Consider the following 15,910-nt stretch of genomic DNA (forward strand, 5'->3'; position numbering starts at 1 on the left):
GTTCCCTGTTCTTGGCCTCTTATTTGCACTTTAGAAATTTTAAGTTTATTCATGAGATGTGGGATGTAGCCTTAATTTTTCATCCCTTGGGATCCATTGACCATTGAATATTTACAGCATTGACAGAGGTCATCAAGTCCACTATATCTGCTTTAGCTGAATAATCTAGCCACCCATTCTAAATCCACTTTCCCACCCACCCCGGTCTGTAACCTTGCAGGTTCTAATGCCTCAGAGACAGGCTCCTGTTAAATGAATTGAGGTTTTCCACCCCAACCACCAAAGTGGCAGTCAATTCCAGACACTCACCACTCTCTGAGTGAAAATGTCTTTCCCCGTGTCCCCTTAAATCCTTCTGCCTTAAATCTGTGGCCCCCGATCATTGAATTCTCAACACAGGGAAACAGCTCTTCCCTGTCCACTCCATCTGAGTCCCTCAGTGTTTGGTACACCTCATTTAAAACACTCCTCGACCTTCTCTGTTCTAAGGAAAACAACCCCAACCTATCCAAAATTTCCTTTTGGCTGCAATTTTCAAGTCCTGGTAACATTCTTGTGAATCCCCTCTGTAGCAATTATGTCCTCCTGTAATGTGGTGACTAGAAATGCACTGTGGCCTAACCAGCGGCTTTTGTAGTTCCAGCATTATATCCCTGCTCTTGGATACAATCCCTCACAACATCCTTCTCATCACAAACCACAACCCTGGCAATATTCCAGTGAATGTCTGTGGATTGATACACTTTCTCCCCCAGTAAAGTGGCGATGAAGAGGAAATTGGCAAATGGAGAGAGACAATAACCAACAGATTTGAGGGTTCCACTTCTGTATTGTTAAAGCCGGAGGTTTAGTTAAAAGGCTTGAATCTCAAGGAGGCCATTTGGACCATTAAAAGGCTGTTTCAACCCCAGGCCATTGTACTTCATATTCCATCGTGGCAGCAATTTGACTGGGACAAGTAGCAAGGGTTTAAATGCTTGGAAATATTACCTAGGGCTTTCCAATTGAGGTGGCTCAGGAGGAACCTGGCAGTGGAATACGTTGATTGGCCCTTGGTCTGGTTTGAAGTTAGAGTAACCAGGAGACTTGTATGGACCACAGGAGAATGAGGCAGCAGGCTGGAATTGTTGCTGTCAGAATGAGAGGTCAGAGTCTTAGGAGAAGGGGAAACCAATTTAAAACAGAGGTGAGCAGAAATTACTTCTCTCAAAAGGGTCATGAATCTGTGGAACTCAGTACCCCAGAGAGCGATGGATCCTGGGACATTGAGTCAATTTAACAAGGAGGTCGACAGATTTTTGATGAATAATGGGTTGATAGGTTGTGGAGAGTGGGCAGGAAAGAGGAGCGGAGGCCGAGATGAGATCAGCCGTGATCGTTTTCAATGGTGGAGCAGCCTCGAGGGGCTGAATGGCCTACTCCTGCTCTGAGCTCTTATACCTCAAAATCAGGATGGCCTTAGCGAGGATTCAATCCTGAAGCCACTGGTCTTTGGGCAGAGAGTGCGAGAATTTCCCAGAGGTTGGGTGGCTCTCAGAGCCAGGGCACTTTTTTAATGATGTGGAGGTGCTGGTGTTGGACTGTGGTGGACAAAGTCAGAAGTCACTTGACACCAGGTTATAGTTCAACAGGTTTATTTGAAATCACAAACCTTTGGAGTGTTGCTCCTTCACCTGATAAAGGAGCCATACTCCAACAGCTTGTGATTTCAAATAAACCTGTTGACTATAGCCTGGTGTCATGTGACTTCTGTCTTTTTTTAAATTCATTCATGGGATGAGAGCGTCACTGTCTAGACCAACATTTATTGCCCATCCCTAATACCCCAGAGAGCAATTAAGAGTCAACCACATTGCTGTGGGTCTGGAGTCACATGTAGACCTGGTAAGGATGACAATTTCCTTCCCTAAAGGACAACAGTGAACCAGATGGGTTTTTCTGACAATCAGAAAAATTGTGCTCTCTCTCTGTCTCTCATTGCTTTCTTATCACTTTCCCACCACAGAGTCTATACTATCAGTGTTTGGCTGTGTCATGATTTGTTAGACAAAGGACCGCCACATGCAACAAATACCTCCCATGCCCCAGTATCGATTTGTCCCCTTTTCAATGAGACTTTCAAAGTGTCGCTAAAACATTTTCTCTGTCCCCCTTGAGGTCCATTGCATTGTTTAAAGTTGTTGTCTGGGGAAGGTGGTGTTGTGACATTGTTAGTGGCCTACTAATCCAGAGGCTTACGTTAATGTTCTGGGGACATAGATTCATACCCCACTATGGCAACTCACAATATTTAAGGTCACTTGATAAGTGAAATGTGAAGTTTCTTATTTCAGTTTCCTTGGAGAGAAGGAGGTTACAAAGAGATTTGATAAATGTTTTCAAAGTCAAATGCTAAATGGAGAGAGTAGACAGGGAGAAATTGTTCCCGCTCATAAAAGAACCAAGAATGAAAGGGAATGGATTTGAAGGGATTTGCAAATGAGGCAAATCTGATATGAGGAAAATCTTTTCTCACTCAGCATATAGTTAGGGTCTGGAATACACTGTCTGGAAGTGTGGAGGAGGCAGATTCAGTTGAGGCATTCAAAAGGATGATTATTTTATGTGCCATTTTAGGCTGAATGACCTCCTTGTGGATCATAACATTTCTGTAATTGTGTGACAAGAGCATTTGTTTTGGAAGCTGATTATTTGCCATGTGAAAGCAATGTCCAGCCCTGCAGAGGATGCATGAACATGTGTGCAACGTGGCAGGCATGGGTGTTGTGAGGATAATGGGTTTTTTTTTCACTTGTCTCCTCCCCTGACTCTGAGTGAATTACCAAGGCATCGCCATTGGAAATTGTCCAGCCCCTTTTTGTAGATAACCCAAATCTCATTACAGGCTTCATTAGAGTGAAAGAGCTTGGAAGAGAATGTTATTTGCAATGCACCTGGCAGGAATTAGAAATTCAAATGATAAAGCAGAGTAGGGTTAAGAGGAATAATGACCATAAAATGAGGAAAAGCTCAAGTCTTCAGGACCAGTGCGTAGACCTCTTTATTCTGGATTTAACCATTAGTAATCTGGACACACTGTTGTTGAGTGAGGATAGTGATCAATGGAAACTGGTTGAGTCTCCACTCAAGGAAGAAGCTGAGAGTTCCTCTGACTACCCTGGGCATGAGGGGTTGGAGATAAAGAGGAATTGAACACCTACGGTGAAGAGGAGATGGTTAGGCCAGGGAATTGGAAACTTCTTCAATGATGGAGTGCACAGAAAAGGGACAGATGTAGATGGGGACAGATGAGGAGAGAAATAAATTCATTCGGGCCGAATCAGGCTGAAATGATGGGCCAACCAGGGCAGTCCTGTTTGTGGATCTTGGGAAAGAGGTGGAAGTGGGTTCTTGAGGGTGGGAGAAGGTGAGGTGGGAAGGTGCTGAGGGAGGACCTCCAGAGGAGAGGAGGTTGGGAACAGACCTGGAGATGGCGGCTTGATTTGCAGTGCTAGGTTTCAGGGATCAATGGGTAGGTGGGGAGGAACTCTCAGAGTTGGCATTCAGCCTCCCCTAGCTAGGTAGGTACACAAGACAACAATACAACAATGACCCCTTTCAGCTGATGTGATAACAATATTAGTCTTGCACTCTAAAATGACTCTACAGTTTGATTGTGTGTCGAATCTATCCTGGAATGTAGGCTGGTATCTGAGATGAGAAATTTTAAGGACCAAGTCAATTACTAAACCAAGGGTAGTGGGAATGGGGAAGATGCTGCAAGAAGATCTATGAGCTGGACTCTGTGGATACAAAGATAGAAACATGGTTCCCAATTCATTTAGAGAGAAGCCCAGGTCATAACTACATTCCTGAAAGGATTGACTCTGAGAATATTGAGCCCCATGAGGTGGACATCTTAGGAAGTAGATGATATTTGATGAGCCTGGTGAAATGTTTTAGAGAGCGAATTGGGTTTGTGGATGGCCAGAAGTGCTACATATTGTTTCTGTGGAAGGTCAGTGCGCTTTCAGATCCGGTACTGTATAGGATGACTGCGATAAGGAAGCAGGTCCTCAAGTGTCTTAGTCACATGGTGTAATAGAAACAGGCCCTTCGGCCCACCATGTCTATGCTGAACAACAAACTGCACTAATCCTGTTTACCTGCACTTGGTCCATAGCCTAGTATGCCTTGGCATTTAAAGGATTCGTCCAGATGCTTCTTAAATACCTGCCTCCACCACCTTCTCAGGCAGCATGTTCCATATTTCTATCACCCTCTGGATGAATTTTTTCTCAGATCTCCTCTAAATCACTTACTCCCCACCTTAAAACAATGCCCTCAGGTCTTAGACAGATCTGCCATGGGAAAGAGCTTCTCACAATCTACTCTGACTATGCCTCTCATAATTTTGTATACCTCAATCAGATACCCCTCAGCCTTCTCTGCTCCAGGGAAAACAAACCCAGTCTATTGAGTCTGTCCTCATAACTGAGACTTTTCATTACAGGCAACATCCTGGTGAATCTCCTCTTCACCTTCTCCAGTGCAATCACATCCTTCTGATCGTGAGGTCACCAGAGCTGCATACAGTATTCCATCTGTGGTCTAATCAATGTTTAATAAGACTTCCTTTCTCCTATATTCTACACCCTGGCTAATGAAGGCAAGCATCCCATTTGCCTTCTTCACCACCTTGTCTACCTATGTTGATACCTCAGTGATCTATGGATATGTACGCTAAGGTCCCTTTGTTTCTCAGTACTCCCTAGGGACCTGCCATTCATTGTATATACCCTTCCCTTATTACATCTACCAAAATGCATTACCTCACACTTACCAGGATTAAATTCCACCTGTCATTGCTCTGTCTAATTTACCAGCTGATCAATATCAGACTAACCTGAGACCATCCTCCTCACTATCAACAGCACCACAAATTTTTGTGTCATGTGCAAACTTACTTCTGCATTTTACATTCGCATACCTTCTATATTGGCATCCAAGTCGCCAACGTATCAGGCAGTGGTCCCAGCACCAATCCCTGTGGTACACCACTGGCCACAGGCTTCCAATCACAAAACAATGCTCCATCTTCATCCTTTGCCACTTATTTGCAAGACAATTTTGGAACCAATTTGCTAACTTGCCTTGGACACCATGGCCTCCTACCCGCATTCATCTCAGGATTCTCTTGTTTTGACAGTTTGACAGAGTCAACAGTTTTCTGACTCTTCCCAACTTCAGAGACATTGATACACAATTGAACAAGTGATGTAATATCTGCAGTCAGCGATGTGCCTGCCTGATATCCTAATCGGCAGCTGTATATTCAGCAGGAAATACAGCATGGCTCCTTTATCAAATCCGACCAAGTCGAAATGTAAATCCACCCAATTTGTTTTTATTCACTCATGGTCAGTGTTTATTGCCTGTTCCTAGTTACCCTTGAGTGCTGTGGGTTGACCCACAATGTCCTTAGGGAGGGAATTCTAGGATCTTGACCCAGTGACAGTGAAGGAACTGATATATACTTCCAAGTCAGGATGGTGAGTGGCTTGGAGGGGAACTTGCAGGGGGTGATGTTCCCACGTGTGGAAGTGGTTTTGGGTTTGGAAGGTGGTGTTTGAGGATCTTTGGTAAATTTCTGCAGTGTATCTTGTAGATAGTACACACTGCTGCTACTGAGCGTTGGTGGTGGAGGTAGTGGATGCTTGTGGATGTGGGGCCAATCAAGCGGGCTGCTTTGTGGTGGATGGTGTCAAGTTTCTTGAGTGTTGTTGGAGCTGCACTCATCCTGGCAAGTGGGGAGTATTCTATCACACTCTTGAATTGTGTCTTGTAGATGGTGGACAGGCTTTGGGATGTCAGGAGGTGAATTACTCGCTGCATTATTCCTAGCTTCTGACCTGTTCTTGTAGCCACTGTGTTAATGTGGTGAGTTCAGTTGATGTTTCATGTCAATGGTAACCCTCAGGATGTGGATAATGGGGCATTCGGTGACAGTCACACCATTGAATGTCATGGGATGGAGGTTAGATTTTCTCTCATTGGAGTTGGTCATAGATGTCATAGGTTGGCATTTGTATGGTGCAATTGTTACTTGCCATTTATCAGTCCAAGCCTGGATATGGTCCAGATCTTGTTGTATTTGAACATGGTGTCTGAGAAGTTGTGAGTGGTGCTGAACATTGTGCAACCATCCTCAAACACCTCCACTTCTGACCTTATGATGGAGGGAAGGTCATTGATGAAGCAGCTGAAGATGGTTGGGCCCCGGACACTACCATGAGGAACTCCTGCAGAGGTGTCCTGGAGCTGATATGACTGACCTGCAATGACCACAACCACCTTCCTATGTGCTAGGTATGTCTCCAACCAGCAGAGAGTTTTCCCTTGATACCCATCAACTCTAGTTTTGCTCAGACTTCTTGATGTCACACTCAGTCGACTAAGGTCTTGACACCAAGGACAGTCATTCTCACCAAGAATGTAATGCGGTCAGAAGCTGATACTGATTCTAATCATGACCGTTGCTCCATAATTAGACTGTGCTGGTCACTCATCCACCCCTTTGACAATGCCATGCATTAGTGCCCTGACACTGTTCCTCTGCATTACTGTACCCTGGCATTGCTATATTATTGACAGCCCTAAAATATCTCCATGCATCATTGACAACCCCCCTCCCCACACACACACAGTTCCAAGCATTGTCACCCATTCTGCTGCCTTGTGAAAGCCTCCCACAGTGGAACAATTAGAAAGTCCTCACAGTTTATGTTCACACTGAAGGATGGGAGCTTGTCTGCGGTACAGACAAACTGAGCGGTGTGGAATTGTTGAGAAGGGTAGATGTGATTGGAGTGGGTTCAAATGAAAGGGGCAAATAGATATAGATAGAAAGATGTCGATGGTCTAATGTGATAAAATCACATCTTTAGTTTTGTCTCCATCTCTGTAAGTGCTGATATCGTGTGGGTATATATTAGAGAGCTCAGTGACATTCTGCCCATGGTCCTGATCACTACCGCTTCCTTTAGGCTTCGGTTTCCTCAGGTTCCTAAGGAGGAAAAGGAGTGGTTGCTGTCACCCAGTCCGTGTCCGGTCGTATTGCGAGCTGCGATGATGGGCACAGTCAAGAAACGTTGTCATTGCAGCACCACCAAGGTTCCCAACATCACCGACCTGGAGTTTGACACCTTCATCAAGAAATCGACAGCAGGGAGCGAGCAGCTCATCATTGTCTGCGTTGTCTCATTGCAACAGCTCAAGTCTGCGCCCTACGAGCAGATGATCCAGTATTTGTATGAGGAGAACAACCGAAACCGAAACCAGCCCTGTGTGGAGGTACAGTCCCACGGCAACCCCCTCCCAACCTGGGTAATGGCATAGCCCTCTCCCCCCAGTTAAAGGTACAGCCCCCTGCTATTCCCCTCCCCCCAGGGGGTGGTTTTGCCCGCCCTCTCTACTCCCCTGTTGCCGACAGTACCAGAATTGAATGCAGTATTCCAGAAGTGGCCTAACCAAGGTCCTGTACAGCCACAACATGATATCCCAACTCTTATTCCCAATGGCGAGGCAGCCTTGAGGAACTGAGTGACCTATACATTCTCCTGTTTTGTAGGTTCAACTTTGTGTTGTAGATATGTGCGACCCATTTTGTCCAAAACTAGCTGCATAGGGCTGATTGTTTATCGTCCCTGCACCAATGTGTGCATCATTTACCCAGGGGCAACATCCCTGGCCAAGCTTAAAGGTGCCACCTTTTTGAGAGTTCTCTGACTGTGCCCCAGTCAGTGAAGGAGGGGTTCGGAGCTGATATCACAGCAGCAGAGGATGGGTCTGCATTCCTCTTGCGGCTTAGACTTTTACTTTGGCCTCCAATGGTCAAAGAGATGAAAGCAACCATTGTCCCTACACCACCATCCTCTTCTTGTGTCATCTTAGACAGAATCTCTCAGCTTCTTCCCGTGCACGCCACCCAATGGTATACGAGTCATGTAACAATGATTGGTGCACCCACACAGTCAGGAGGGACCCCACCAGCATTTGATACGCTCCCTTGCTGCCCACCGTGCTCAGCGGGTGGAGATTGATGTTTGCCTCAGCTCCCAGGTAGGCCACATGACCCAGGAAATTCTAACGCTGCACACCGAGCTACAAAGGGGTTTCCGTCACTCATCATGGTGTTGGGACATTGAACAGGAGTAGGGGCGTGACAGTTTCTCTGTGAAGGGTGAAATTATAGGAGGCTTCAGGTGGCCTGTCCCACTCCTATATGATATGCAACTTTCTCCGGCCGAGACAGCATATCAAGCTTACAAAACGTGGGCAACTATCTGTTAAAACGCAGGCAAGAGTTAGAGCCCAGAAAAATCCCAACCAATCTAAATTAGAGTTTCTGTTTCACATGAGGTTTCCCCCAGTCTTAACGATAAACTTTCTATTCCTTTCTGCCTAATTAATTCATCTAACAGTCCCTTAAATTTCCTTCTGGAACCACAATAATGATCTTGTTGGCCTCCCATGAATGTGGTTATGATTTTATTTTTGCAAGTCAGTCAATCATCTTCTCTCACCTCTGGCCTTGGGAAGGTCAAATATATTGAAATGGAGAAGGAAGATAACCAGAGACAACACAGTGTGGAGCTGGAGGAACATAGCAGGCCAGGCAGCATCAGGGGAGCAGGAAAGTTGATGTTTCGGGTTGGGACCCTTCTTCAGAAATGGGAAGGGGGACGGGAGCTGGGAAATAAATAGAGGGAGGAGGGGGTGTGCTGGGGAAGGTAGATGGGATGGTGATAGGTGAGTGCAGGTAGAGAGTGGTGGGGATTGGTCAGTGAGGTAGGTGGGGCGGATAGGCGGGAGAGAAGATGGACAGGTTGTGTCAGGTCAAGGAGGCGGGAATGAGAGGGAGGGTTGGTCATGGGATGAGGCCAGGGGGTGGGGAGCTTTTAAAACCGGTGAATTCCATGTTCAGGCCATCGGGCTGTAGGCTCCCAAGGCGGAATATGAGGTGTTGCTCCTCCAGTTTGCAGTGGTGTCATGGACATGTCACCCAGGGAGTGGGAGGGGGAGTTGAAAATGATTCGTGATCGGAAGGCGTTGTCTTTTGTTGCATACAGAGCACAGATGTTCTACAAAACGGTCTCCGAGTCTACGCTTGGACTCACTGATGTACAGGAGGCCACATCGGGAGCAGCGGATACAGTTGAGCAAGTTGATGGATGTACAGGTGAACCCTGTCTAATGTGGAAGGTTTGTTTTGTACCTTGAATGGAAGTGAGGGGGGTGGTGTAGGGGCAGGTGTAGCACTTCCTGCGGTTGTAGGGAAAGGTGCCAGGGGTGGTGGGGCTAGTGGGGAGTGTGGAGCAGATGAGGGAGTCGCAGAGAGAGTGGTCCCTATGAAAGGCAGATAGGAGTGGGGAGGGAAATATCTCTTTGGTTATGGGGCCGGATATGTAGGTGGCGGAAGTGGCAGAGAATGATATGTTGGATGTGGAGTTTGGTGGGGGTGATATGCTGTGTTCCTCCAGTTCCAAACTGTGTTGTCTCTGACTCCAGCATCTGCAGTTCTTGCTATCTCTAAGGAAGATAACTACTTTTGTTTGTTTTGTAAGAAGAGCCTTCAGCATTCCAGAGTGATCCTTCCCCCCTCCATTCTCTTTAGATGGTAACCAGTCAACACAAAGAAGGATCACACAACAACATGAAGCCGTCCCAGTAGTTAATGAGTTAATCATTTCAGTAAAGGAGCTCCTGTTTTTAATGCAATGCATTTCAAATTCCTTGACTTGGTCCCATAATTGTTTACTCATGAGTTATCAAACAGAATGGGATTGGTTGAAAGAAAGGCTAAAGGTCAGGGAGAACAGGAATCAGACATTAGGGCAGGGAGGGAGGTTACAGTGAGATGGTTCAGAAGAAAGGGGCAGGTGAGGTGTCAGTGAAAGAGATGAGGGATGGAAGGGGCAGGGGAGTAGAGGAGGGGTGGGAAAGTAGCAGGGGTGATGGGAAGGGGAGAGGAGGGAGAAATGTGGAGAAGTGAGGGGGGTTTTGGGGGGAAACTGGACTGGGGATAAGGAAGGCTTGGAGAAAGGGGATTGGGGAATGAAAAACGTTCTGGGAGGGACCGCTGTCTTTGTTCTCCCTTCACAGAAATCCCACCTTTCAGCCCAAACCCCATTATTTTAGTCAGTCAAAGACTGACCACTCTTTTCACGAATCTACTGACATTGTGCACCCATACTTCAGCAGGAAGCTGCCCTGTGAAATTATATGAATGAAAGCTGGCTTTCCCTTTTTACACAGTGACCGTGTCCAACATCATGTTTTGGTATTCTCTACAGTTTAAAGTAAGCGATGATCTCATTGAGACATACAGGAAGGATTCTTTCCCCCACAATCTACACCCCCACCGGGGGCTGGATATCTAGAAACACAGCTCACAGTTTCAGAATAAGGTGGGGGAAAGTGTTTAAGACTGAAATGTGGAGGAATTTCTTCCCTTAGAGGGGACTGAATCTTTGGAATCAAGAGGTTGTGAAGGTTCAATCACTGAGTAAGTTTGAGACAGAAACTTATTGATTTGTAATCATAATGATGTCAAGGGATATGGGGATGGTAGTTTGAGAGGTACAGCACAGTCAGACTCCACCAACAGGCTTACCACGAGTTTTAAAGATGGTGGATTAGTTCCCTGCTGTTGTAGGCTGTGAATCTTACCAATACCACCCCCACACACCCCTCTGCAAAAGATATATTCCTCCTCCAGAAATGGGGCTCAGGGATGGCCTGGTCTGGTAAACCAACAGCATAGCAAGCGGACTCCAATTCTTTGCCAGCTCTGTGTTCACCCTCATCACAGCCGAAAGATGCAGACAATGCCCCTCATGCCTTCCCTCATCCCTCACCCGCTTACACCCCTCCCCCTCACCCCCTTCCCTTCCCCCCACTTCACACTGCTTGCCCTTGCTCCAGTCCCTCCCCTCCCCTTCATCCCCCTTCCCTTCCCTTCCCCTCACGTCCCTTCCCCTCACCCCCTTCCCTCGCCCTCACACGCTTCCACCTTGCCCCCCTCACTACTCACCCCCTCGCACCTCTCCCCTTCACCCCTCAACCCTCAACCCTCAACCCTTTTCACACCCCCACACCGCTCCCCCTCATTCCCTTCCTCCCACCCCACCTCGCGCCGATCCGTCTCACGTCTTCCCCCCAACTCTTCCTTTCTCCTCCTGCGCACCCACTCCCCTCCCTCACTCTCCTGACCCCTCCTGCTCTCCTCACTCTTCCTCACCCTGACCCTTTCCTTCCCAATCGCTCCATCCCCTCCTCAGCCCTGCCCATCAACTCCTAACTGCATTCCCACTCAGCCCGTTCTTTCCTCCACTCTCTTCCCCTCCCTCACTCCTTGTCCTTCTCTCCCCCTCCCTCACAGATCTCTGTTGATTCCAGTTTCTATTCCAAATCTTCTCCTGGCATTTGTGGAGCTGCCATAACTCCGCATCTTTTCCAGCTGGTTAAACACTCTCCATTCTTTATCTTTATGTCTGATCGGAGGACACAGCTGATGCTGTTTCTAATGAAGTGTCAATTAGGTTGTGTGTGTTTGGAGTCACCTGTGGGCTGGACCAGGTAGTTTATGGTCAGCCCCCTTTGCTGTCAAACAGATCACCAACATTTCCACACAGTGTGGGTGGGATTTGAACTCCACGAGCTCTGTGTAACTGGGTGATGTGTCACGGCTCATGTAACCTGCAACCCTGCTCCCCTCACTTTACCATCGGTTGCTTGGCCAGGCCGGCATCTTTGGAGACTCCTCCCTCCTGTTTCCTTCTCTGTCTTTAGGGACATTCTCAAAGCGTATCTCTTTAACCAATCACGTTTCCGAAGCTTTGGTGCCCCATTTCCTGTAGCTGTTTGGAAAGGTGCTACGCAAATGCACATTGCTGTTGAGAACATTATCAGGCCAGGATGTCCAGTTATCTAACTCATGCAGGTAACTGTGCAGATGTAGAGTGAAGCTAATGGTATTTCCTGTTTCCAATCAGTGTCAAAAAGATTCGTTCCGGTTAATAAAGTACAACATCAGCACGGCCCACGAGTACACAGGACAAAGCCCAGCGTTACTGGTCAAACGGCATAACATAACTCCTGGCATGTTCCTGGTAAGAGAGGACATTGAGTGTGTGGGAAGGCAAAGGATGATGGTTTGTCTTTAGAAAATGTTTTCTGTTTGTTCCAGTTACCATGAAACTAAAAATGCAAATTCTGCTCCGAGAATATTTTCCAGCACCTCTAATCTGCACTGCGATTGGACAGAAAATCACATACAACCCTCAACTCTGGTTGTGGAGGGGAGTTCCAAACTTCTAACACGGAGTTAGTGGAGTGTTCTCCTCACATGGATGGAAGTGGGATAGTGACCTATCTAAACCCCACCCTCCACCACTGTTAAGTTCTGGGCCAGCAAGAGCTGTGGTCACCTGCCCTAGCCACTGCCTGTAAGTGGCCAATTAAAGGTGTCCACCCTCTAGCCCTGGGATACAACCAGCTGCAAGTATTGCTGTTGCTGTGCAGACTGTGGGACAGGTCAATCTGTGCAGGGTCCTTGTCACCTCGGGAGAGTTGGGAAGAGGATGCCCCTTAATCAAAGCCCATCAGTGCCTGATCGAGGTTCTTCCTTTTCCTGTGTTCATTGGATGTGGCCATTGCTGGCTGGGCCAGCATTTATTGCCTTTATCCCAGAGGGTGGTTAGAGTCAGCCATATTTCCGTGGGCCTAGAGTCACATGGAGGCCAGACCAGATAAGGACGCCACATGCACTCCCCTAAAGACTATTAGCGAAATGGATGATTTTTTTTCATGACATTTTATAGTAGTCATAATTATTCCAGCTTTTTTATGTAATCCGTACAGTGTGGAAGTAGGCCATTAAACCCATCCAGTCCACACAGACCCTCCGGAGAGCATCCTACCCAGACCCATCCCTCACCCCCACCACCTTATCTCTGTAACCCTGCATTTCCCATGTCTAACCCACCTAGCCTGCAAATCCCTGGACACTACGGGCAATTTAGCTTGGCCAATCCCACCTAACCTGCACATCTTTGGACTGTGGGAGGAAACCCATGCAGACACGGGGAGAATGCACAAACTCCACATATACAGTCACCTGAGGCTGGAATTGAACCCGGGTCCCTGATGCTGTGAAACAGCAGTGCTAACCACTGAGCCACCGTACTGCCCCAACCCAGATTTTTATTGAATTTGAATTTCACCATCTGCCATGGTGGGATTTGAACCCGTGTCTCCAGGTCGTTTTCATGGGGTACCGGATTCTTAATGCAGTGACATTACCACTTCACCACTATCACCCCATCAGGCGAGGAGATGCCAGCCACCATCTCCTGCATGTGTTTCTGACTCCCCTACCACCATCTGTCCGCAACCCCCAGCCTGACAACCATCTGCCCCCAGTCCCACGAATCTCTTCCCTTTGTCCTCCATCCACAACAGCCAGGACCCCCATCCCACAGCCTTTGAGCCCAGGAGACTCTGGCCTCTGATTAGAAGAATTCTGCCCTGGGGTCTTAATTCTAGAGCATGACCCATAGGTGTCCCAGCACTGCCTGATTGATTGGTTTGTAGCTCAGTCAACTCTCCCGAAAAGAGGTCTCCAGTGGCTCTCCAGCTACCTCGGGTAAGATTCCACCCTCTGTGTTAAAGTATTTCCTAATTTCATTCCTGAAATATCTGGCTTTAATTGTGGGACCACAGTCCTGTTAGTTTGACCCATCAGTCATTGGGAAAATGTTAGAATCTGGGTAGTGGGTGTGATAATGCATATTTAGAAAAGAAAGGTAACATCAGGTAATTTCATTTCTTTCTGTTATCTCTTTTCAAGTAAGTTATCCTCCTTGCTCATTTTAAGGCACTGTTGACAGTGCCACAATTTCTTTACATGAATTAAACGCAAGATGCTGAAAACAGTCAACATTTGGACAGTTTCAGTGAAAGGGGAGTTAACATTTTAGTCTGGCCCAAAAAGCTCTAGTTTCTCCATTATTTCCTCAGAGCTAAATTTTCTGGTCTGATTCAATCCTGTCGGTCCTTCTCTGGATGCAGTTTCTAGGGTTTGAATGTATGGGAAGAGTTGGACCATATCTTGGGTGTGCTTTGACCAGAGTCCTGTACAGTTAAAGTATTAAAAATTGTCCATTTGTGTAGATTTATTGTGTTGACCCCACTTAGCCTGGTGGGCCACACCATCTTGCTTATCATAAATGCCTCTTCTTTTGGAATATTGCAATTTACAGTCAGTTTGATTCTTTTGTTATTACTAAATTGCTTTCTCTGGGAAGTGTTAAGCAGATGAATGTTTAAGGAGGTGGTTTTACATTGTTCATCCTCCTGTGATTTGTTGGTGTTTACTTAGGCATTTGTATTTTCTTCAACTGTTCTAAAATAGATAAGTATCTGAAATCTTTTGGTAAATGTATAATGCATTCCAGTTGTATGCTGTTAAATTGCAATGTATGATGCTCCTCTCTTGTAACCCTGGTGACATTCCAAATGTACTATGGAATTATTGTTTTAACAACTTCACTGGCCCGTTTGGTCTTGATTCTCTAATCTGTGGTTCCTTGGGAGAAACTGCGATGGTTGTTGTGTGCAACTAGAGATCATCCAACTTCAAAACCACTTCAGCTGCACTTCCAAATGAACGAAATAAAAAATAGTCAGAGTGGGGCCACTTCCTTGGACATGCATCTGTTTGGTGTTTCTAAGAGAAAGCAATTTGATAATGACAAGAGAATCAAACATTTAAAAGACATTTGGAGAGGTACGTGAATAAGAAATGTTTGGATGGTTATGGGCCAAGTGCAGGCAGGTTAGTTTAGGATAATGGTCAGTATGGACTGAAGGATCTGTTTCCATGCTGTATGACTGCATGAGGTCGGGTCAACAAGAGTTATGAAAAAGAAATCGTGTTTGACAAACCTGCTGGAGTTTTGTTTGCTCCTTCTAGCATTGATAGAGGTGAACTAGCGGAAGTAGATGAGGTAAGTAAGTAAAATTAAAGCAGATGGGGCAGCAAATTACTGAAGATGCTGGAATCTGCACTGAGAACAACAAATGTTGGAGATCACAGCAGGTCAGAGAGCATCCATGGAGAGACAGTAAGCATGCTCTCTCTCCATGGATGCTGTCTAACCTGCTGTAATCTCCAGCATTTGTTGTTTTCTGTTTAGAGCAGATGGGATTGGGTGTAATATACTAACATACATTGAGAATTGGTCAATAGCCAGGGAGAAAAGGTAGGAATAAACAGGTCACTCAGTCACTCGCATGGTGACATGCTGTTACTAATGGGGTACCACTAGGCTTAGTATGAGATTCAAAATTGTTTACAATTTGTATCAATGATTTAAATGTTGGGAACTATTGTAAGTTTCCTAAGTTTGCTGAGGACACTAAACTTTGTGGAAGTGTAACCTGTGAGGATGATATAAGAAGGTTTCAAGAGGAGTTGGGTGTATGTGAAGAGAATTTGGCTCGAGCATGGAAATGAATAAGTGTGATGTTATCCACTTTTGTAGAAAAAAACAGGAAGACAGAATATTTCTTAAATAGTGAGCATTTTGGAAGTGTTCCTTGTTCATGCGTTACTAAAAGCTAGTGTAGCAAGCAATTAGGAAGGTAAATGGTATGTTAGCCTTCATCACAAGGGAATTTAGCCAAAACATGGCTTGCTGTAGTTATATAGAGATTTGGTGAGATCTCATCTGGAATACTATGTACAGCTTTGATCCCCTTACAAAGAAGGATATGTTTGCACTGTGGTTCAGTGAAGGTTCACTAGATTACCTCTGGGATAATAGGATTTTCTTATGAGGGAGAGGTTGAGGAAACTGGGTCTGTA

General features: G+C 46.1%; 1 protein-coding gene across 2 annotated transcripts in view; it reads left to right on the plus strand.

The window, feature by feature from the left end:
- The window catches only part of LOC109927265 (uncharacterized protein C3orf20-like), a 75,614-nt gene that overhangs the window by 33,042 nt on the left and 26,662 nt on the right, over window positions 1-15,910 (plus strand). For both annotated transcript variants that reach the window (XM_048610502.1, XM_048610503.1), the window contains 2 exons: window positions 7,026-7,332; window positions 12,036-12,152. In XM_048610502.1, the coding sequence (XP_048466459.1) occupies window positions 7,026-7,332; window positions 12,036-12,152 (424 nt within the window). The remainder of the gene's footprint in view (window positions 1-7,025; window positions 7,333-12,035; window positions 12,153-15,910) is intronic.

This window comes from Rhincodon typus, chromosome 22 (assembly GCF_021869965.1).
Source record: "Rhincodon typus isolate 14 chromosome 22, sRhiTyp1.1, whole genome shotgun sequence".
Classification (NCBI taxonomy): domain Eukaryota; kingdom Metazoa; phylum Chordata; class Chondrichthyes; order Orectolobiformes; family Rhincodontidae; genus Rhincodon; species Rhincodon typus.